This window comes from Acomys russatus, chromosome 22 (assembly GCF_903995435.1).
Source record: "Acomys russatus chromosome 22, mAcoRus1.1, whole genome shotgun sequence".
NCBI classification, from domain to species: Eukaryota; Metazoa; Chordata; class Mammalia; order Rodentia; family Muridae; genus Acomys; species Acomys russatus.
In genome coordinates, this window is record NC_067158.1 from 14,709,773 (window position 1) to 14,734,743 (window position 24,971).

Here is a 24,971-nt window from a genome sequence, read left to right on the forward strand (position 1 = left end):
AAAGGTTTACAGACTAAAAAGAGAAGGTGAAAAAAAATTTTTTGACTATTTTGTTTTACTTTTTTTCAAATTGCTGGAATTCCTAGGAATACTCAAAGACTGTGAACCCGTGTGACCCTTGTCTTTGGAGATCTACAGTTGTACACATTTTGTGATGGGTTATTTCCTCCCCAAAGAAAAAATGTTGAAGTGCTAATCTTCAATGCCCAGGAATTATGGCTTTGAGGGAACTGAGATGTGGTCATCACAGTAGGCTCTAATCCAGCACAACTGCTTTCTTATTGAAAGGGAAAATGGGGTTCAGAGAAACACAGATGGGGAGAATGCCAGTTAGAATCAGGCTGCCCTGAGCCTGGGAGTGCTAAGATGTTGGGGACAAAGCCAGGCAAGCACTTTCCCCCAGGGCCACGGACCTCACGTCTCCAGACTGTGGGACATCATATTTCTGATTGTGATATTTGTTACTGCATTCCAGTGAACAAATACAGGCCTTTGTCTAGCATTTGGGGGCAATAGTTTGAAGGTCACTTGAAGCTGATGAGACAGAATCTACGGCAAAACGCGATTGGCCGAGAGCACATTTCTCATCCTGAAAAATTCAAAGATTCCAGTCCCGTGACCCCCCAACTGGAGGGAACGCAGCTTTCGTAAATAAATTCCATGTGCATGGTGACACAGAAGCCCTGGTTTATGTCCGGTGTCACGAATGCCAGACTGGCACATATCCAAAGAAAGGGGGTGTGCATACCACTATTTCAACTTTGCTGCTGCTTGGGGTGCCAGAAGGGGATAAATCAGGGGCCACAGAACATTTCTCCTGGTGAAGCCATCTTAGCAGATGCAGCATAGAAGCCAAGAACGCTTCTCTCAGAAGGCTCTCAGTGTCAGCATCCATGGCTGGGTTTTACGTTTCTTACACTCCTGATACACCCAATCGCTGTAAATCACATCTAAGCAGTTCTATTAAATTTAAAGAGCTTTTCTTGTAATGTCCATCCAAGGGAAGAAAATACCAAGATATACTTTTAAAAATATAGAAAAGCTTAAGGGAAAATGTCTTAGTACTATTAAAATTACTGTTGACCACGGTGACCTCATCTTTGTGCAGTTTCTGGGCTTGAGCAACACAAAAGACTCTTTCAAACAGCTTGTCAGTGAGAAGTAGCTTCAATTTTACAAAGAAAAAAAATGCTGTAAGAACGGCTATAAAATTCTCACAAATGCTGACCTCGAATTGCCCATCAGCCTTTGCCCAGCTTGGTTTAGTTTTTTGTTCTTTCCAGCCGGAGGCACTGCCTATCACTTTCTGCCTAGTCATCAGCTTACTAAGCATTTATTGACTGGATCCTCCGCACAGTAGTACAGAATGTGGTGTAACTCTGCCAGCAAGGGCAGAGTCAGGACAGGAATGCAGGCAGGAAGATCGTTTTGACTGGAATTTGGGAACACAGTGGCTCCTGGAGTGTTAAATACATCTTGGGAACAGTGGTGTGCACGCTTCCCAGAGGCCTCTTGGTTTCATTCCATGACTGCACAGTTAGTAGCCCCTTTCTGACTCATGGAAGATGCACATCAGACTCAACAAAAGGTGCTCAGATATTTGTTAATTCTTCTCAGATTGCTATTTTCTTGGATTGGAAATTACTTCTTCCTGATGGAGACAACTCATTTTCAGTGTTCTTCACCATTGCTTTCTCAGTCCCCAGAGTGGTGACAGAAACATTTTTAGGAGTCGAGATTATATATATATATATATATATATATATATATATATATATATATATATATATATATATATGTAAAATGTCCATATCAACTCCATTTTACTTGCTTAGCTGTCCTGTGGGGAGTGCCTAGAGGGATGTGTGGCACGGGGCCATACTACGTGCCCATAGTCCCCACTTTAGTCACAAATGAATCACCATCAACAGTGGGTCAGTGGTGGACCTTGAGATTTCTATGCCTGTGTCAGAAAGAGCAGGGCAATTCAGGGTCTTCTCTTCTCATGGGAAGGCTGGGGTGGATTTACTTGAACCCTCTAGGAGTCCAGCTCAGTTTGTTAATTACCCTGTACCCACTGGTTAGAAAACACTGCATGGCTATAGGGTAATATTCTGGAAGCCAGCTATAATCAGAGTGTTTCTGCAGAGGCTCACTGACTGCCCCGTGGAATGCCGAGGGTTCTAAACCATCCCTGAGATACCTCACAAGTGGGCAGAGTTAAGGGAAGAAGCTGCAAGAAATGAACAGAGACTCTTAGAATTCAAGGTCATAGCACAAACCTGCCTTTGGCCTCAGCACGGGGGGCTTGTCTGCAAACACAGGTGGCCTATGCTTCATCCTGTGGATGTGGGACCGTAAGCCAGGTTTTCCTTCTGCAGAAAACTTCTCTACTTACATCCTGGCCGAAGGGGACTAAGTAATTACACCTAAAGTAATTCAATGTTAGGGATGAAAGCCAGGGTCCTATGGGTGTGTTGAAATAATTATTAATATTTACTACTGATTTATATAATTTTAGTAAATCAATGGTTACTCCTTAACCAGCTATATACCAAAATAACCACACAGAGCCTAGAGCACAATGCTGTACAGTAATTGCTTCATCCAAAACCTCCAAGCTAGTATAGCTTCTTTCCATTCATATTTCCCACATTATACTTTTTACTCATATCCTAGGTCCGGCTTATTCCTTCTGATGTTTCCTGGTCCTCTCTATGTGTATCCTCTTGTCCTTCCTGCTTTTTCTCTTCCCCTCATTGGACGAGGATGTCCCACCCTATTCTCTGTTATTGCTCAGTATTGGCTAGTTGGTTTTTATTGGCAATGCCCAGAACAAATGGTGACAAGCTTACACAAACTTGAGACAGGAGATGCTTAAAATAAACATCACAATGCAATGTCTGGATTGAAACCAGATACTGGGGTAGAGAAATCAGCATTTGAATGAACCAGGGTAAACTGTACACAGTCCACAAGAACACTATGCCAACATGGGTGCTAGACAGGTGGCCTACAGAGGTGCTGTACACTGCTTGAGCAGGTCAGCAGTGCCCCGAGATAAAGTGCCCTCTTCTGGCTGACTGATCCTTCTTTAACTGTATTCACAAAAGCAAGTCAAGAGGAAATCTTGAAATCCAAGATAGCAGTGCCCATTGGACACTGCATCTGATTAGCAGGACAACCAGGACTGCACAGTGACCTAAAGACCAAACTGAGAGCTACAAAACACCAGTGCTGCTGATTCCCAGCACCAAGTGCTTCAGTTGCTGTTCCTAATCAGAACAAGACAGCTCCCATGACACCTTCAAAGAGCTTCCAATCCCAATTGGCTCAGCATTTCAGACTATCCCACACAGGACTCTAATTAAGCCTGGAATTTCTCAACACAATATCTGGACCACAAATGTTATTCCTAGCTTGTTTAACCATTTTGCCCAATTTCATTTGAGCCCCTACAAAGGTATTATTTGTCCCAAATCAACTGGAAGAAACCTTAAGAGAACAATGTCCCATTTCCTTTAAGGGGGGGGGGTCAGTTAGGTTTTTGGTTGCTTTTTTTGGGATATAGAGGGTTATTTTCAATGGGAGTTGGTTACAAGTTATTATTGGTCTTATTTAGAGAGAAAACAAGGTTGGCATCAGGGATGTCTTTTCCTTTATTTTCCATTCTTAGGTTTGGAGATAGGGATTGAGAAGAAAGAAGGGGAATATAGAAATATATAGAAAAGATAGAACACAAAGTAGATTAGTGAATCTACTCCTCAACTTAATGCCTCAGTTGTCACTCACAAGGTTATTTTTAATTCACTGGTATAGAATTTTGTATATAGATGTAAAATAAGTTTAATTTTAGATACAGTAGGATAGAATTCAAATGTAAGATTATTCTTCACATACATTATATATATTTCTACTCTACTATGAATTATTTTACCCATATAACTCGATTATAATACAAGGTTTACTTCCAATATTTTGAAAGTGCTATTGCAGGCTGTTTAGGATAAATAAGTTATACATGTTAATTGTTAGTTGATCAAATCATGGTCATATCAATTATTAGTCTATTTTTCTCACAAGAATATACACCTTAGGTGCAACAGATAGATATGATTCTATAGACAGATAGTTAGATAAGGTCTTCAAAACCTCAGAGACATACAGAATATGGCATTTAAGAATGTTTTTTATTATTTTAAAAATTCACCAACGATGAGACAGATTAACTCCTGGCAACACCCAGCCTGACTCAAAGAGGATGATGAGCATCAAAAAACCTCCTTATGGAGATGGCTTCAAATGTGGCAAACAAGCCACTGAGTAAAATGTCCTTGTTTCTACCACAGATAGAATTCTGCCTAAAAAAGGGCAAGCTTGGATGCAGGCAGAGTCAATGGCCAAACTCTGCCAAGACAGGGTAAGCAAGTCCTCAATAGTTCCTGCCTCACACATATGGCTGTCAGATATATTGGGCCACAAGGCCAAAGAAGACGCTTCAACTTTATAGAGAGTTTTGGGTGACTGTTCAGGGAGCAAACTGTCTCTGCCATCTTCTCATTTAGAAAGCTACTAACCTGCACTCCCAGTATACTTAGGCAATCAATTTTATTCCTTCTCAAGTCTCTGATGGAGTTGAAGACGAGATAGTTTAGTTTTACAATTAAACTGAGTTGTTTAGAGGTTAAGATCCTTTTTAGGTCTAGATAGATGTTTTAAGTTGATAATGATGAGATATGATAGATATTTATTTACATTCAGAAGTTTAGATGCACCAAGATAGGAAAGATATTTTCTTCAAGGCTGCCAAATACAAATAGCCAAAACACTAAGAATGTAACATTTATATAATTCCTGATTGTGTCATGGTTCTTCTTGCTATAGGTGGTTTATTGTATATATGTGTAATAACATAAATGTATATGCAAAAAATAAAAAATATTTAATAATAATAATTTAAAAAATCTTATGCAGCAAAGCCCCTCCTGGCATCTTCCAATTGCCCCTGCTGACTGAGACCTGGTGAGCTTCTGCAGAGAAAGGGCAAGCCTAGTGAGTGGTGAGGAACCTGGGCCATAACAAGAAGTAGTGTAGGGAATTTTGGCTGTAGGTGGAGGTAGCTAAGAGGCCAGGGCAAGCCAAGAATCACAGAATGAGCAATCAGCCAGGGGCGAGAAGAGGCGGTGGGCCTGGCAGCCACAGCGTTCTGTTGCCATGAGTCACTTACACACAAAGAACAATACAATTTGCAGATGGTTAGTGATAGCTCCAGGCAGCCTATCCTGCTACTTTGGAGAGATACCAATCTTAATTATTATTGGTTAAGATGAAGAAACAACTGCCCTGGAGTTAGGAAAATCAAGTGTGTCCTTTCCTTGGCTTTCATCACACAAAGAGGGGTCTGTTCTGCAAAAACCCAGTTGGGCTTGGCCTGTTCAGGTACCCACTGCCTCCCAGCTCTTTCCCAGCAGGACAGCTAACTTGTGCTGCAGAACCTGGGTGCCACAGGCATTGGCAGATCACACTGCGGTGGCTTTTGTGTAATACGTTTTTTGATAAATGAATGTCTCATAAAGTGACTGCTCAGAAAACAATAGCGTTTTTCCAGGGGGAGGAAAGTAAAATCAGGGATTGCTGTAGTGCCGAGCACTTCACGTCACACAAGAACAGCCTGTCCTTGGGGGCACAGATTACAAGGATGAGCCTTCGCAGTCACTTCATGAACACTGTGGAGTGTTAGAAAATCAGCATGGATACTGATGCACAGCAAGGAGGGAAGGGCTCACACGGGCCCACATTATGCATATGGAAACTTATCCAGACACTCTTGCAATTCTGACCCTAAGAGCCATGGCATAGATGTCCATAAGCGCTCTTAGAGGGGGCCCTGGGAGGAGGCTTATTCCTTAGAAATGTACCAGTGGGAGCTGGAGAGATGCCTCTGGTTACAGTTCTTGCCTTAATTGTATCCACAAAAGCAAGCCAGGCACACTCAAGGGCCCCAGCTGGAAGCTCAGAACCATTTAAAAATGATTTTGTGGCATTTTTGATTGAACAATTTTTTGGGTTTCCTTAATCTTAGTGAAAAGTCCTCTGATGTATCCGAAAGATCTCTGTGTATACAGACCACTAGGATGTGGCCCCAGTTTTGGTGGAAACATCTGTATAAATCTAAATCTTTATCCCCTCTCTGACTTATGTGCAGCTTTGTTTCTCAGATTTCTCTATCCATTATTATTCCTAAAATATATTTTAACTGTTTTTTTAAAGCATGTACTTTAAAAAAAAGATGTATTTATTTATTATGTACACAATGTTCTGCCTGAAATCACAACTGCACACCAGAAGAGGGCACCAGATCTCATGATAGATGGTTGTGAGCCACCATGTGGTTCTGGGAATTGAACTCAGGACCTTTGGAAGAGTTTAACTGTTTTAAAATTAGTTTTGCTGAGTTTCCTCAGACCCATATCATTTGTCCCTTTTCTTGCAAATCTTTTGTTCTTATTCTTCTCTTCACTGTGTATAGAAATGCATTTTTCCATAACTGCGGATAATAGTAATTTCTTTCTCACTTTTATCAACTTATTCTTTTTTATTTTCTCTTTGTGCTCTTTCTTCTTAGCTTTGTGCTCCTCTTTCAAAGAAAGCTCTTCCCCCACTGAGTTATTTTTCATGCCAGAACACCTTGCTTGCAACTGTCACCCTTTTGTGGCCATTGGTTTAGAAGTATGCTCCTTTGCCTTCTCCTTTGATTGGCACCTCCAGATGTGTGAATCTGGAGACCCGGGCCTGCTCTTGCATATGGCAGCACTCCCTTCTTTCTCTGTCCTAATCCATAGTGCATTCAGAAAGCTTTTTAGCATCGCCAGTCACACTCTGTGCCAACAGACATCCCTCATCTCTGGGAGGATTTGCTTTCCATTTCTATTAGTCTGTTTATTGATTATAGTTATAGCGGTAAAGGAGGGGGCAGATCTATGGTATTCCTGGAGACTTGAAGTTTTGCCATGTGTTTTAAATAATTTAAGCAATTCTGGACAGAGCACATCTTTCCACTAATATCATTCTTAGAGGGTTTTTATACAAATCCACCTCACGATTTCAACCCAATTTTAGAATATTAAAATAGCTGCATAGGCTGGAGAGATGGCTGAGCGCTTAAGCACATTGATTGTTCTTCCTGAGGAACTAGTTTCAATTCACAGCAACTACATGGCTGCTCACAATTTTCTGTAACTCCAGTTCCAGGAGCCCAACACCTTCTTCTGGCCTCCATGAGCACCAGATATGCAAGTGGTTCTCAGACATACATGCAGGCAAAACATTCATATGTATAAAATAAAAGTAAAGGGTCTAGAGAGATGGCTCAGAGGTTAAAAGCACTGACTGCTCTTCCAAAGGTCATGAGTTCAATTCCCAGCAGCTACATGTTGGCTCATAACCATCTATAGCGAGATTTATATACATAGTAAATAAATAAATCTTTAAAAAAGTAAAGACAAAAGATATCTATGTAGAATAAAAAAAATAATTTGCACAGTCTTACCCCAATAGCTTGGCCCTCTGAAATACCAACTAAAGGATTATCCACTCCCCTTGATGCCATGGTCATCCTCCATTGTTTTTCTAGGATAGAAAGTTCCATGCTGTCAGATAAACCGTCAATCTTCAGCAGAAGTTCATCCAGTAGGCTTGAAAACTCATCCAGGTAATAATTCTGAAAGCAAGACAATTAGATCAGTAAATGCATACACAAATGTGGTTTTTTTTTTTCCTCTCATCATCTGAACCATGTAGTGATGTTGACTTTAGAAAGATTTCACTATGTTATACAACACCCTTGACTCAGAAGTTACCAGACCTGGGTGCTGGGCCTGTTTCTCTCTGTCTGTCTTGGTTCTTTCATTGACGGTGTGCACGTACTGCTCCATTCATAAGTGTTAACAGTTAATGGTGCTTTGACAAAGAACCACTGAATGAATCTGAAGGCAGTGACGGGCACATGACGGGCAGTAAGCCTTATCCAAACACACAGTGCCATGACCGCTCCCGCCAGGCTTCAGGGCCACACTGAATGCTATGTAAACACCAGTCATGGATGGCAGCTGAGAATTCGCTGTGAAAATACCTAGGGTTGACTTGTTTGCATTAGTGTCTGGACTGCCCAACCCAAAGCGCCGAGGGCTCCATGGTTTGGGTGGAAGTCTGGGTGGAACTGACAGTGAGCGTTAAAAGCCAGCGACTAGCTCAAGGTAAAAACCAGAGGCTCTACCCTTTCAACAAACACTACAGGGCGCTTATAGGAATGTAGTGAGCAAGTGGAGGAGACTGCCAACTCCGTGAGCTCTCTAGCATTTCAAGGGAAGACTGTAAACTCCACCAGGGCTGCGAACTGATTTTGAGTCCTCGAAGTGATAGTTGCATTAGCATCTTCACAGCACTCTCAGCAAAAAGCAAGGCTGCACGGTCGACATCAACCTGAGTCTGCCACTGCTCACTGCTCCAAGGTCCCACAGCTTACATGGTTCATAGCCACCTCAGCCTCTTCCAGAGTTGTCGTTTCCTGCCCTAGAAGGGTGAGGACTTTATGCCATGTGTAAACAGCAACATCTTGAAGTGTCACAAGAGATTTTCTGTGAAAAGACTTTCTTTTACGGAAAAAAGTCAAGAAGGAAGCTCTCATCTGGAGGTGGGGGGGGGAGCGGGGGGAGAAAAGAAAACCAGACAAATTCTGTGTTAGCAAGCTATGAAATGACTTTGTTAATTTGATAAACGATGAAGTGGACATTATATCTGATGCTGTTGCTTAGCGACATTTCAGTAATCGCTTGGTGAAACAAAATTAGAAAAATGACACTCAGGTGGAAGTACAGATTGGGCTCAGGTGGTGTTTCTGTGTAGGACACACAGTCTCAGCTGGAGTGTAGGCCTTTGTGTCTGGGAAACGGGAAGGGGCAGAGACCTGGCAGACTACTGTGTCCTCAAGTGTGGTAATAAGATGAGCCAAACTGTGCCCTGGGTATGAGCCCTTAGGTTAGGTAGTTCTTCACAATGGCCTGAGGCTTTTTAGTTCACAACCAATTTATTTTGAAAAACAACCCAAACAAGCAAGATGTTTGTCACTTGGTGTGTATCTGCTTTGTGTGCCCTGCAGAACATCATGTGGTATTGTCCATTGACATGAAAAAGCTGTGCTTATAGGCCCCAGGAGGCAACACTTAGGAAATCACTCAGTGCTGCTCCTCCACTGCTGCTGATCTGGACAGGTCAGTACCCCTCCCCCAGGGCCCCTCTCCCTCTCTCTATCACCTGGCTCTGCTATAGCCTGTGTGTGTGGGATGTCCTATAGTGTGAGAGATGTCTCCTATATGGAAACACGTTGAAACATCTTTCAAAATGTTCTTCTGTGTCATTGTCTCTTATGGTCATAACTTTGCTCAGGATCATCGCTTGTATCTCTTAAGCCCTTGGCAGAACCGCATGGGACACTAAGATCTGGGGGCATAGGCAGTTGGCAGATGGACACAGGTATCTGCAGGTCTGAGAGGTGACTTTAAACCTGAGAACTCATGTTAAACAACAAAACAAGTTAGGTGTGGTGGTGTAGACCTTTGATCCCAGCACTTGGGAGGCACTGGCAGTTGGATATCTGAGTTAGAGACCAGCCTGGTCTACAGAGTGAGTTCCAGGACAGCCAAGACTACACAAAGAAACCCTGTCTCAAAAACTCCAAGACAAACCAAACCAAAATTGGGTGTGATGATACAGGGTTGTGATGCCAGTGCCTAGAAGCAAAAGACATGGGACTTCCGAGATTTTACTGGCTAATTGGTATAGCTTACTTGGTGAGTTCCAGGCCAATAAGAAGCCTTATCATAAGAGAAAAAGACAGTGTCTGAGGAATGACACTCAAGGCTGTCCTCTGGCTTACACACACACACACACACACACACACACACACACACACACACACACACACACACACATACACACACACACTCACACTCACTCACACACACTCACACATTCACTCACTCACTCTAATCTGTATTTCTCATCCTATATTAAAAATAGGTGGACGGAAAAAAAAATAGGTGGATGGGAAAAGAATAAATGAGTGTGCCAGCAAAGGTATTGATGGTGAGCAGGTGGATGATGGGCAGCGAAACAATGATAGCGGTTGTCAGGATGGAGGAAGAAATAAAAGATGGATGGACAAAGGGAGATCAGTAAGCAGGGACTATGGATCATTGAAAGGAGCTAAGCGCTCCAGCCTGATTGTGTCAGGGTGTGAGCACACACGGCTACTTCTAGTTTAGCCATCTGTTAATGAGAACATGGGCAGAACTTTATTTTTATTTTTATTATTGTTTAGGTTTATAATAAGCTTCAAAGCACAATAACGGGGCAGGTATCAACACTCTAAGCTATTTTGCTATTTTCCAGCTACGCACCCGAAGTTACTTGTCATAATTGATCCTTCCTAGCCTGTTTCCCTGTTCCATCAGGCCAGCTCGCGTGGCCATGTGCTCATGGTCCATACTTCCCAAGGGCAGAACTTTAAGGGCCAAAGAATTTGAAGTCACTGAGAAAGCATGAACCAATTCGTTTCACTAGCATTGAGCCTCCCTATGTGCCAGGAACCATCCTGGAATGGGAGAGTTCTTGCTATACCTGCTTGGAATGTGGCAGGAATGAAAAGGAAGACAGAAAGGACTAGCTAGGACCATGCTTCTGAGTGTAAGGGGGAAACTGGCTGGCTGGGGAAGTGCCTCACTGAGTACCAGCTTATAAAAACGAGTAGGACATATAGAGGAGGGCATCAGTGGAAGCGACTGAGATCAAGTTGAGGATGAGAAGAGATGTGAGTCAGTGGGTGAGGGGCCACGAATGGCCGTGTCCTGAGTAGCTGTGGTCTTGCTAGACTGTTCTCAGTAAAGACAGAGCTGAGTGGTGCCCAGCCCCTGCCAAGGGCAGATCAGGGAGATATGGGTGTGTGTGTGTGTGTCCCCTATTTCTATGAGTTCTGGCCAGAGCAGCCTGGACCTGTTTGCTTATACAGTCAGAGAGCATTTTGTCCAGATAGCAGATAAGACCTTTACAAATGTTGACTTCAAAGTCTAGGATGCGTCAATGCATCTACGTACCGTTCCAAAACACAGAGCTGCCAGTACGAGAAGGAGGGCCCCATAGTAACAAGCCGCAGCTCGATGGTCAGACTCCAGATGATTGTGCAATGAGTCCTTTTGACGGCTTCCCAGAAACAGAAGCCGCAGCCCAGGAAATGCATCTGCAAAGGTGCCAGGTGACAGTGTCCAGGTGGAGCGCAGGAACCAGCACAAGTGGCAAAGAGCAGCCAGCAGCAGGGCCCCCACCAGCTGCAGGGAAAAAACCCACATCACTGACCCGTCAACTCTCTTTAGGGAAGATGGCTACTTGGGGACTTCTAAATGATTTTACGTTGTTAAAAGCTTGGAGAAAGGGATTTTATACGCAGCTCAAGCTTTCCTGGTTTAGGATCTCATTCTAAGGAAGCCAACCTCCATCAGGGCTGCCCCTTCCAGGTCTCTTTCTGTGTTTCTACCTGTATCTACATCTTCCAAGCTACCCAGAAGCTCTGAAAAGCGGCCTGAGCTCCCTTCTCTCTTGTCAAGAGCTCCTGTACCCCCATGCCCCTGTCCTCCCTCCACTGAAGCTTGGGAGACTTCCTGGTGGCCAGCGCATACGCATGAGCCATGTGGGCCTGTGATGGACAATTGGCTGGATTGATTCGATACCAGTAACCTGGCCCTTCAGTCTTTGGCCATGAGTACCTTGCCTGTACACTAGACTTCTCCTATATGGGGCTGCTATGGCTCTCTCACTTTTATGTGTTTAGCACCCAGCAAAGGCTATGTAAAGATAATAACTTAAGAAGAATCAGGAAAAGCTACTTAGAGCCAAACTGGTTCTGGCTAAGCTTATGGCCTGGTTGTTAGAGACAGAGACTTGGCTTGGGTCTGAATTGTGGTGTCAGGGACCCACTTTGTTTGACACTTTCTACTAAATCAGCTTCGTGGCTGACACATATTCTCAGATGAATGGCACACCATCATCTTGCTATCTAGCACTGGCCTCCATTTGTTTTCATGGCTCTGCATTCCGAGTTCCTTGTCTTGTGTCTGGCACGCATCGAATACCCTTGCCTCTGTGGACTGAGGAGGAAGAAAACACAGTCTAGGCTAGGCATGGTAGAACATGGCTTCCACATCAGTGCTCTCAACTGCAGACAGGAACATCAGGAATTCAAGACTATCCTTGGCTATATAGTGAGTTGAATAACAGGTTAGGCTACAGACATACTTGTCTTGAAAAGCAATAAAAAGGATGGCAACTTTGGCCAGTGAGTAAAGGCACTTGCTGTCCCTAAAATGTCAGTGCCACTGACAGTGTCATAAATGGCAATGTGGGCTCAGCTCAAGCCAGACTCTGATTGGTAAATAGGAGGATTGCTAATAGGTGGTCCCCTACAGCCAATTACCCTTGGCAATGGGGCATCTAGGTCTCTATTAACACATACCGGATATCAGAGTCCTTATGCTAGCTCCCCACCTCTTCTATCCCACACACCCCAGCCCCAACTCTAACTTTCAGGCTGTTCCCTCTTACATGCTCCCTCCCATTGATTCCCCCTAAAACTGCCAAGACTCCCCCCCCCCACCTTTTCTGTTCTCTCCAACCCCTAAGGCATAGCTTTGGCAGCTTTGAGTTTCTCCCAAATAAATCCTTCCTCCCACCCACAGAGTGGTCTAATTTGGTTTCACTGTGTCCTTGCTTACACTGCCAAGCCCAGTGATCTCATTTTGAGCCCTGGAACCCATATGATGGAAGAACAGAATGAGCTGTCCTCTGACCTCTATGCACATGCCTTCTCCCATGAATAAATAAGGAAAAAAAAAATAAATGTAAACAAAATTGTAAATGTCAAAAGCAAAGCAGACAAGCAAACAACAGCAACAACAAAAATACAAGCAGTCAGTCTCAGTAAATCAAGATGAGGGGCCTGACTGACCCTCAGCTTCCCACAACATACCCACCCTGGACAGTCAAATGCTGCTACTGAAGTTAGTCATCATTCATTGTATCTTGAGCTTTTCTTAATACACAAGCACTTTTACACAGTGCTAAATGGTGTTAGTAACCGTTTATTGCTAGACAAAGTCCTCATAGATGTATATAATTTCTAAGGCAAGCAGATGTCCTCTGCACACATCAGCCATGTGGTTCCTGGTAGATTTATTAACTGGCCTGTGGTGACATCTATTGAGTTGGGTAGGAGCAGCCTGGGTTTGAATGAAGCTGCCTTAGACTCTGAGGTCCACTCTTTCTGCTTTCATTCACTGATTCACTGACTCAGTCTTCAAAGCACAGGCCGAGCAAGGTCTGGAGTTCATATTCTGTTTCTGTAGAACAGGAGACTCATACTTGACTTGTGTGTGAGCTCTGGGCCCTGAGGACCACAGCTTCCTTACAGTAGCCAACTGGCCAAGTGGTTCTCTCAGATTTGATGGCGATGCTGCCCTCTGCAGAGGTGGGAGCCTGTGCTCCAGCAGGCCTGTGGGGCTAGAGCCAGCTCTTCCCAACTGGGACCTACCTGCCCCCAAAGGACCCCCATTCACGAACCTCACAGGGCCCTAAGCTGCAATCTGTGCTGATTTGGGCCGTTACTCTCCAGTCAAACTTTTGGCCCATCTCTGGATGGAGACTTGCCTTGTACAGTGTACAGGGATGAGGCATTCCCAAGCTCTCATGTGAACAGGTGAACGCCATATGACCATAGCATCCCTTTTGTCCCAATTGGGGTTTACTTCTGTGTTAATACTACAAAATGGGTTCTAGCGTGCAAATGGAGAAGTCTCCCTGTGTAGGACTCAGGTGACACATGGATGTAGAAGTAGCATGTGGCTATCAAAGTGCCTGAAAATGACAGTCCTGAGGCAAGTCTCATCTCTCACGGCCCCTTGCTCCTTCCTATGAGAAAACCACCATTCCTGCCTGCAGCCCCTTGTGACCATGGAGCATGTTCACATATTAGAGGCTCTCCACACCATCCTTGACACTTCAAGAGAGAGCGGTTGGTGGTGCTAACCACAGGACGTAACCATGATATGCTGTGGGGAAGCAAGACACAAAGCCAGTGTTTAATAGGCCATGGCTATTGCTGTCACAAATGTAATTTATGATACTAATATCCCTTATCTAAGCCCGACCGTAATGAGTTAGGTGGCTAGAATTCTCGATGGCGTGTCACCGTGTGAGCAGTTTGCTATTCCCTAGCTGACCGGAGTAACCCGATGTATTGGTTGACTGAGAAAGACACTGGAGAAAGGGAGAGAATTCTTACCGCTGGTGCCAAGACTCGGAGGAGAGAGGAACATGTCACTACTGAGAAGGGTGCCATGGTGCTTAGGAAGCCGAGGAGATGAACACATTTCAACATCCAGAGGAACAGGAGGAGCCCCTGGAGCCAGCGTGCCCTCTAAGGGAAGAACACAGCAGGTCAGTGCGTCCTGCCAATGATCCTAAGGAGGTGCAGACACAGGCACCAATGTGTGGGCTATGCTTAAACACATATTCATTTAAGGAGTTCTTTAGACCACGGGTCTCCCAGGGACACCAAGTGTCAGTGTCTACAGAGGAGAGCAAGTCAGAAGCAGGACTCAGGACACATTATAAGACATCTTCAGGAGGGCCAGGCTGGTAGAGAGAGGCAGAGTAGGTCTGGCTGTTTCCCTTCTGAGGCACAGTCCACTGTGCTGTAAGGAAACAGACACAGTAGAAGTGGTAGGGTGCACATCCCTCTTCCTGTCACATCTTACCAGTGCGGGGTACCTGCCCGAGGCTTGCTGGGAAAGTGCTTTCAGTACACAGCCTGATCTACTGTCCCCAAGAGGAAGAAAAAAAATGAATGTCTCATGTCGGGTGTGGTGGCGCATGCCTTTAATCCCAGCACTTGGGAGGCAGAGGTAGGCGGATTACTGTGAGTTCGAGGCCAGCCTGGTCTACAAAGCAAGTCCAGGACAGCCTGTCTCGAAAAGCAAAAAAAAAAAAAAAAAAAAAAGAAAGAAAGAAAGAAAGAAATGAAATGAATGCCTCGTGCTAGAACTCCACATGTGAGTAAAAGATCAAGGTTTCCATTTGTTTGGGAAGAGGTCAACAACCACCTCTGACCCCTGAAGTCCCAGGGAAGTTGTGAGAGGCTGGTACACCTGTGGTCCCTTGGAATCCTTAAGACACAGCTGAGCTTGGGAAAAGCCAGGGATGACTGACACCATAGCCAGTACTGGAGAGGAGAGGTACAGTATGAGGCGTGGGTGTGACTGCGTATTTTCTGCTAGCTTCAGTTTAACAGGTGAAAATAAGCAAGGAGATTTATTTTGTACTTTTAGACCAACATGTGTAAAATAATATGTGCATTCAGCACAAGTGGAGATGCTTGTGTATTAAATTTATGAAATCCAGTAAGTATCTTATATTTGTAGCACATCTCAATCTGAGCTGACCACGCTTCCTTCTCTATGCTCTCAGCAGGTTAGTGGGCATGATACTGGAGAGCACAGCTACGACCTCCCCTTTCTTGTCTATATCTGATTGGTCGGACACCAGACCGCCTTCTTAAGTGCTTTCAGAAGGGAAACCCTTTACGTTTTGTAACATGTATGTAAAACTTGATAAAGCTAGGCTGACTTGTAGGGTTAAAGAAGAGCTAAGGCAGGGACTGGAGAGGTGGCTCAGTGGTTAAGAGCACTGACTGCTCTTCCAGAGGTCCTGAGTTCAATTCCCAGCAAATGTGTTGGCTCACAACCATCTAATGCTCTCTTCTGGTATGCAAGTGTACAGGCAGACAGAGCACTCATATATGTATATGCACATACATATACATATATATTATTGTAAAAAAGAGCTGAGGCTGAGGCCATAGGCTGTGACTTCAAGCACATCTGGATTCAGACAGTGACGGGATGTTCTGAAGGCCTCCTGTAGATCACAGCTCACTTCTCAGGTACCTGGGTACAAGACCAGAGGCCATTTCCACTGTTGTTTCTCAGTAGACTGTGCTGTTCACCCTGTTAGAGTGTGGGAGGGGTCATTTGTGGTGTGTGTGGGACACCATTACCTGTTTCACTAGATAGTATGTTACTTGATGGATAGATAGATGCTTGGCATACCTGAGGTCCCTTCAAGACAGTAAGACACAGCTACGCCTGGGAAAAATGGAGATAAGTGACATTGTAGCCAGCACTGGCTACGTGAAATACAATGTGAGCTCTGGGCAGAACTGCAAGCTTCCTGGTAGATGCAGTTTAACAGGTGAAAATAAGCACGGAAATTTACTTTATGTTTTATCTAGACCGACATATGTAAAACAATATGTATATTCAACATAAATTAGAAATTTGCATACCAAACTTATAAACTCCTTTACAGTTTGTCAAACTCATGGAGAGCTAGAGGTACCCAGGTCTGACCAGCTTGAGCTGTACCCCGGGCACTGGGTGGTAAAAATGAATCATTTTCTAGTGATGGGACAAATGGTGCAGGGCCAGAGAGCTGATGTGAGTGTGGGCAGGCTGAAGCGTTACCAGGTCAGCTCTTGCTCAAGAGCTAAGTGAAAGCCCAGACATTGGCACCAGGCTGTGGTAGAATCCCCAGGGAAGGAAGATTCGTTCCAGGCAAGGTTTTGGCAGCAGCAAACATGATCAGAAAGATAGCACACTGTGAGGAAAGAAGGCTGTGAAAGGTGAGGCCATTTCAGAGGCCTGGTGCTCACTGAGAGTGTTCTCACAGATTCCTGTTTTCCCTCACTACCCTCCTAGAAGATCTGCTCTGCTCACCCCAGTGAGAAGAGCATCCTACAAAGTGTTTCAGGAAAGCCAGCCCAGTGGGCTTCCAAGACAGGCAAGGATACTCTGGGCTATGACGGCCTTAGAATCCCGGCTAATGCATAGCTATGGTTGCAGGGTAACTGAGCAGACAGTAAGTTAGCTGAGCCCCCACCACCCGGCAGAAAAAGATGCAGATGAATATAGACATACAAGAAAGGTAGATCAGAAAGCCTACCAGTGACGGGTCAGGGCAGCCAAGAGTGAACTAAGGAGTCAGCGTCTGGCTCTATGTTGGTGTTAGGAACAGTAGTGAGCAAGCTAATGTCCTTCCTAAAGCATATGGCCTCTTGGCGTATGATAGGCAACCAAGTAATTTGTACCACACACATCTCAGGAGATGCAAAGTACTTGTAAGAAGGTCCTAGGGTGGCTGCAACCTACCCAGCTCCTCTTTAACTGTGCCTATTTCTCAGAATAGTCTAGGCTGAGAACAAAACATCCCAAGAAGGGCATATGGAATAGCCTGAGCTCTGTTCCTGTCTGTCCTAAAATAGAAAGTCTCACAATGCCTTAGCTTAGCACCTCATGGATTCCCCAGCCTGTGGAAGCCCAGGTGGCTCTCCACGTTCTCCCAGCTGTGAATAACATCTTTCCACGTCTAGATTCCACCTGCTTGTGGAAGCTTTGCTGAGCCTTGGGAGACGGGCTCACCCTGACTCACAGCCTTCTGTTGCCCTGGCTTCCTGCCCATGTAGGTGGGGGAGAAAAAAAGATGATTTTCCTGACTTTTGTGATTGACACACTAGATTCCTACAAGTTGTAGAAGTTACAATTCAAGATGAGTTAAGTGTCTGGAATCTTCCTGATCCGGGTGCTTAGCATGGGGATGGCCTGTGCTGCCCTCCATGTAGCGAGTCCCTGCTGGGATCAGCAGTGTGCACAAGGAATGTGTTTCACAGCACCATGGATGTGAGGCGCAGGAAGCGGAGGGGGCTGGTTCCGTAAGGGAGTGCCAGCGGCTCCTGATGGGAAGGCGATGTCTACCTGGCTTGTGCCTGGCCTCAGGACTCCTGAATGCCAATGGAGCTCCACACTAATGGGTAGGGAGCACAGGTTCAGGACTTCCCTCATGCAAGGGCTCTCGTCCTAGGCTGGGAGGGCCCAGCACTGACTCATAAAGTCACAGTTATAGTGACAACTGCAAAAAGGAAGATGATTTGCATTCCTGTCCTCCAGGAAGAAGCCCAGATCATCCTCTGCTTCAGATCCTCAAAGCACATCCTCCCATCTCCCCCACTCCCCACCCCAAGACTGATGAGTCTCTGGTGCTTCTACAGCTGGGCCACTCTGGCTACAGAAAGGTCCTTCCACTCGCTGGGCCTCAGTTTCCCCAGCTGTATCAGCCGCCTTTGGAACACTCTGTGTTCCTGCTCTAAGGTTTACCTTGAGTATAGATGGTGAGAAGGCAGAGGAGAGGATGGGCGGGAGTTGATATCACCTCTGAGGAGACAGTGACAACAGTGGTACCACTTATCCAGGAAAGGAAGGCTGGAGCTGTGCTGGTGGAAGACCACCAGGCTGGGGCCCTCTAAGCCCTCTAAGCAGAAAGGAGAGCTGGGGCCTAGGGTGCATGACAAGTGGAGGCAGAGGGAAGTTAAAGAGAAGAGGTGGAGCTGGGAGCATTGTGGTTAGAGGGGAACTAGTCCCCCTTCTTTTCCGGTTGTTGTGGTAGCATCTTTTCTAGGGTGTGAGGGTATTCTAGGTGGAGGATAGCTCTAGGGCATCGACAGCTCTCAAGGTATGTAGAAAAGAAACTTAGGGAATCCGTGGGAGAGATACAGGGACGTAGAGGTGGTATTTTTTCCTTTCCATGACCCTCAAGTGTTTACCTGAGCTTCAGGGTCCTCACATTAAAAAAACCTGCATCTAAGACCATCACTACATAGAGGGAGAAGACCAGCATGAGTATCTACGTATGTTAGTGCCAGCCTCCTTACTATGTTGACTGACACCTGCTTTGCCCTGCTGCTGCAAGTCCATTGTCATCCCTGGCTATTGAGCTCTGTCCCACATAGCATGGGTGGATGCCAAGCTATACAGTAGGCACGTGTGAAGTTCTCCAAAACCTTCACTGCTCAGAGCGCCACCAGATGTAAGCTCATGGCATTGTCACTGAATGGAACAAACTCATCATCCTGAACCTTCTTTCTGGTCCTCGTGTGACAGATGCTGTTGAGCAGCGTCACTGGTGGCCTCTCTCTGGGTAGCCTTCGGCCCCCTATTGTACCTGATTCCATGACACCATCGGGCTGACGTCCGCAAACATCCGATGCAGCCCCTTGTGTAACTGGTCAATGGCATTCTCAGCAAGGGTAGTGAGGTGACCGGAGGCTGCACAGTAGGCCAGGGCTATGCCAACAGTAGAAAGCTGCAACACAGGGAAGAAAGGTTCCTCATTGAGCAGACGGAGGACTCATCTGGCACTCCAGACACTCTGGTGACAAGCTGCCTGTCAAACATTAGGCCGGTGGCTGAGGAGATGACTTACTTGGTAAAGGGTAAAGCAGAAGGCGGAGTTCAAGCTCCAGAACTTTGTAAAAATGCTGGTCATGGTAGCACATGCCTGTAATCCCCGTGTCAGGGAACTAGAGGCAGGTGGATTTCTGGGGCTCACCAGCCAGCTAGCCTGGTCTAATGGGTGATTTCTAGGCCAGCGAGAGATGCTGTCTTAAAAACAAAGACGGATGGTATTTGAGAAACAACACCCAGTTATGCACCGAAACACACATAAACATAAACACACACACACACACACACACACACACACACACACACACACACACACACACACACACACTACACACCAGTACCACCACCACCATCAGATGCCAAGGAATTCTGATTTCAAATACTATTCTGCATCTACACTACGGTGGGGGAACTTCAGTAATGTTGGAATTAGTAGTTATTAAGACTTCCTAATAAAAGTACATTCCCTTTCAGATAAAAATGCTTTAGTGTCATTATTCTACTTAACTATATCAGAGAGGTTACCTCCAGCCAGTGTCTAGGTTCTTTCCAGTAGCTGAGGACGCCCTTGGTGGCCATCCCCCAGAGGTGGAAACAAAGGTGGGTCAAATTGAGTACCAGGAACACCAGCTAGGAGGGGACAGAAATAAATGAGACTGCAGAAGGTTCAGCTAGGTTGTGTTTTCAAGATCTAAACTTCTGGATGGTTCGGTCCTCCCATCGTCATTTCTGTGGATCCTTCTCGGCAGCATCTGGTGAGAAGTTAGCCCTGCAGTAGGTGCCTGGGCAGCTTGGTATCACTTCACACTAAGCACTCTTAGAGACCCAATTCCATGTCAAGCATCAAGACGTGATATTGAGCCTGCAGACCTAGGAATAAGACATTTGGGTGTCCACAGCCACTACTAGCTTGCCATGCCAGCCTGCCATTTAGTCACAAGTTTCAGGAAACTGAAACCCATCAGCAGGGTCTTTGTGCTTCCTCCATCATCTTTGGGGGCCATATGTACTGTGCCTTGTGGGTCCACTCTAATGAATTGCAGGCATAATTAAAACCAAGTTGGCTTTGATTACTAAGGGAAGGTGTGAAACAGTGGGACTGTACTATGTCATACCAGAGACTGCGTCTACACTACAGTGGGGGGACCACAGTGACATTGGAAGTAGTGAGTATTTTGTAAGACTTAAAGTATTTTTTCCTTTCCGATAAAAATACTTTACTGTCATTGTTCTGCATAAAGGAGACTATATCAGAGAGGTTACCTCCAGCCATTGTCTCTGTTTGCTCTGTAGTGTAGAGCCAAAGAACGGGCAGGAAATGGACATGATCTTCTAATCTCTTGACATTTTGTCTAACAGGACTCCATTTTTTTTTTTTTTTGGTGTGACTTCTGATATTTTAAGACATCACACTAGAATACTATTCACCTTGCTTCTTGCTTTCTGACTCTATCTGTCTACTATCTATCTATCTATCTATCTATCTATCTATCTATCTATCTATCTATCTATCGTCTATTATTTATTTATTTATTTTGGTGCCTGAGACAAAAGCTTCTCTTATCCCAGCTCCTTCCCAGTAGTTCACACTTCTGTTTCATACTCGTCCTTAATTCTAGTCCCATCCATGGCTATCTCTAACAGTCCCTAGACTCCTTTCCTTTCCTGGAGGCAAGTAGATTTGACTTGTCCAACTCGCAGAGCATGTTTCCTTCACAAAGAAATGTGAAGTAAAGAAGATACAAAAACAGTTGCATACAGTGGGGTGTGTGTGGCTGCAGAGTCTTGTGGCATACAGTGGCCGGTGGCTGTGCAGTCTTGTGGCATACAGTAGTAGGTGGCTGTGCAGTCTTGTGGCATACAGTGGTAGGTGGCTGTGCAGTCTTGTGGCATACAGTGGTAGGTGGCTGTGCAGTCTTGTGGCATACAGTGGTAGGTGGCTGTGCAGTCTTGTGGCATACAGTGGCGGGTGGCTGCTGAGGCTTCTGATTGGTCAGTGAAGCAATGTGAACCACTGACACTTGGTGCTATGGACTGGTGGGGGCAGATACCCCCAAATTAATAGTTTGGAGCCTCAAATCCCATGATGTCTCTGTGTAGGTAGGCCTTCATGGAAGTAGTTCAGATTAAGTACAGGCATGAGCGGTGCCCTGCTCCTATGACTTTGGGGTTTATATACATTCTGAGGCCAAAACACACATACTTTCTCTTTGTTCACTGGCATAGAAAAGGAGCCAGGCTATGTGATACAGTGAGAAGTTGGCTTCTCACCATCCAGGACGGGAGTCCTCACCACAGCCCAGCTTTCTTGGCACCTTGGCCTGGGGCTTGTAGCTGCTGGATCTTTGTGAAATAGTTGCCTGTTATTTAAGCCACCTAGACATTGAGCACTAAGTTGTCCCATTCGCCTTACAGGGATACATGGCCATCCCCTGGTGACTGTCTGAAACTTCAATAGTCCCAAACCCTATTAGTACTGTAACTTTCTTATAAATACATAGCTAGGTATGATAAAGCTTAATTTCTAAATCTGGCATAATAATTGATTAACAGTAATAACCAATAATACACTAGAACAATTGTAACAACACCCTATAATTATAGAACAATACGTTGTTAGGTTGTTTAAAATGTAGGCATTATTTTCTTCTGGAACATTCCATTCCATATGTTCAGAGCATGGTTGATTATAGAAAGTTAAATGTTGGACGATGAGCGATGACAGTATTTTGTTATGGTGGCTAAGGCTAAGACACCACAACGAATTTAGCACATCATGGAGATTGAATATTTGAGCTCATTTTGCACGTGATGGTTGGTTTCCCCATTGGAGATCTTCCTTGTCTTCAGCCCAAGAACCTATTCTATGAGTGACACTGCACAAAAGGGACATGAAAGGGTGAGCTGGTGGAAGTGCCCTCATCTCATACTGTAGAGGTGTTTAGCCCCGGGGAAGCAAACTCACCTCAGAAAGTATAAGTAGGTACTGCGGGGCTGAGTCACTGTAGAAGATGCTGAGTGACTCTACCAGGGATGAGGGGATGAGACCTCCCGTGGCAGGAAGTTCTGCGCCTAGGGTCACACTTGTGAAGAGTCGAGTTGGAGGGTTGTAGAGAGTGAAGTGCACAGATACGGCCCTGGTGCTGTGGTCGATCCACCCGCTGGCCCTCAGGGTACTCAGAGCTGCATGGACTTCGTGCCTGGAAAGCAGCCCATGTTCAGACGGAGGGTGGGAAACAAGACTTGGGAGTCCAGGGAAAATCCCATCTGTGGCACCATGCCCCAAGCCCCTATACAAGCCTTCATGGGGACAGCTGACCCCTAGCCTTCAGATTACTGCACAGGCAGTCTACCTCGTAGCACTTCTACATCTGGTACCCACTGCCTCTCCTTCCTTCTTCTTTCTTTCTCCTGCAGCTGCAAGGATGTCATTCTAGCCAGTGATGGCTTCTGGCCCTCACCTATGCCCTGTGACGAAGAGATACCCAGCATCCCTCCCCGAGGGCTCACAAATATTCACATCCTTCTTTGCGCAGTGGACTGCATGGACACAAAGAAACCACCCTTTACTAATTCATAGTTAGCAGCAAATCATGGTGTGTGTGTGTGTATGTGTGTGTGTGTGTGTGTGTCTTTGGTTTTTTTTTTTTTTTTTTTTTTTTTGAGACAGGGTTTTTCTGTGTAGCCTTAGCTATCCTGGACTCATTCTGTAGTCCAGGTTGGCTTTGAACTCACAGAGACCCACCTGCCTCTGCCTCCTGAGTGCTGGGATTACAGGTATGTACTGTCATGCCAGGCTCTGTTCCCTGTCTTTTGCCTTTTGTTTTTATTTCTCTGGGCATACCACTATAACCATGCCAATTGATTTCACATACAAAGCCCCATTCTGTGGTGAGAGTTGCCTTATGAGCTGGGCCTGAGCATCCTGCAGAATTGCCAGGGCATCTGACTACAGGCTGGACTTCAGGAAGCATGCTATATACATGCTGAATCTATATCCACTGGAAGAGCCATTCCTCGTCTGCCCAGTGCATCTCAAGGCAGCATCTGTGGCCCTCTCGGAATCAGGGGAGGAATAGCCAAGGTCACATGAGTACCCTGCTGGGCACAGGGTAAGCAAAGGACAAAGAGTCAGTTGACTCCATGAATTGTCCTTGCAGCCACTTGTAAAGAATGTTCCATTCTGTTCTCCTTTCTGCACTTGGGACTGAATGCTGAGTCAGTGTTCTTCCACATGATTGTTCTGAAGCAGGAGTGCCGCCCAGTCCTTAGCAATGCTGGCCCTTTCCAGGCCTGCCCAGAAGCTGAGCCTATAGCAGACATGTCCCACCTAGCAGCACAGGGCCTGAGAGGAGGGCTTACTGATGCTCACAGACCTTGTTCTTCCTAGGCTGTGCACGTAGCTCTCTTTCTTCACCTCACAGGCCTTAGGACCACCAGGGGTCATATTTCGGTTCTCAAGGTCAAGGTCACGACTACTTGTAGGGAGTGTATTTTCCATGAGCTTTGAGAGCGGCCTGGGAGGCTGGAACACAAACCATCAGTCAATCAAGTAACCGCAATCAATCCCTGTCCCCAAGTCCATGTGTGCTGTGGGGCTCCTAAGCTCTGTCCACACACAGGGCAGCCCCGACTATGTGATCAGGGAACCCGCTACTCTCAAGGACCATTCTGCAGCCCGCTTTCTCAGACCAGGAGGATCCAGGCTATGCCTGCTCAAGGCTGCTGCTGAGGAATTAGGTGGGCGGGGCTGGACAATCTGCAGAATATTGCACTGAAGACTGATGCTGGCTCAGGGTGCCCTTTGCCATCAGAATATTCATACAAGAATATTCTAGCTTCAGATTTTTAGAAGAAGAGCCTTCTTTTGCATAGACTGCCAATTCTAGAAGTGAAGAGAACAGTCCTCGGGCAGATTCCTAAGGGTGCAAGAATATGCTTGGAAAGGACAAGAGGAAGGTAGACCCTGGCACCTGGTAATCTCACAGTACCTCCCAGCTGTGGGAGGAGCTTGACTCATCTGCTGGCCCCTCTCTCGGAATCCCCAGTGCACTTACCCTGCATGTAGCACCAGCAGAAACCCTCAACTGCTTGATCACTAAAGGGCCTATTAGGTGGCACTGCCCTCCCAGAGCTCCAGGCTGAAAGAAGAAGAGACTGGGTGTAAGAGCATTGCGAACTTCAGTTGACATTCTTCCCCCCCGCCCGCCCCCAACCACCCCCGTCCCCACAGAGGATTGCTGACAGTCTGGGGAGGCGCAGGTCACTGCATCTGTGGAATGCCCTTAAGACCCTTCTGAGGATGCGATGAGCACTCCAGAAACCAGCCTTCTGAGGATGCGATCATGACTTTCTTCTCAGCCACCTCTTTGGGAAAGGAATGCATTCAGATGCCTTCCCCTTGAAGTCCCCCTGATGAGAATGACCCCTGGCATCTCCACGACACTCACGGAATACAACAGAATGAAACAAGGGACAAAATGTTTTAGGAATATAAGACAAAGATCTTGTATTTTTAAAAAAGGGGAGAAGGAGCCAGGCGCATTCCATTGATCCCACCTGCAGAGGCAGGTG

At 45.7% G+C, this 24,971-nt stretch overlaps 1 protein-coding gene across 1 annotated transcript in view; it reads right to left on the minus strand.

Annotated features, from left to right (window-relative positions):
• The window catches only part of Pkd1l1 (polycystin 1 like 1, transient receptor potential channel interacting), a 200,447-nt gene that overhangs the window by 81,316 nt on the left and 94,160 nt on the right, over positions 1-24,971 (minus strand). Inside the window, exons 42-50 of the mRNA XM_051164713.1 lie at positions 24,455-24,538; positions 23,774-23,922; positions 22,363-22,597; positions 19,923-20,027; positions 19,156-19,296; positions 14,387-14,521; positions 11,151-11,381; positions 8,525-8,686; positions 7,550-7,720 (exon numbers count right to left, since the gene is read on the minus strand). Of these exons, the coding sequence (XP_051020670.1) occupies positions 7,550-7,720; positions 8,525-8,686; positions 11,151-11,381; positions 14,387-14,521; positions 19,156-19,296; positions 19,923-20,027; positions 22,363-22,597; positions 23,774-23,922; positions 24,455-24,538 (1,413 nt within the window). The remainder of the gene's footprint in view (positions 1-7,549; positions 7,721-8,524; positions 8,687-11,150; positions 11,382-14,386; positions 14,522-19,155; positions 19,297-19,922; positions 20,028-22,362; positions 22,598-23,773; positions 23,923-24,454; positions 24,539-24,971) is intronic.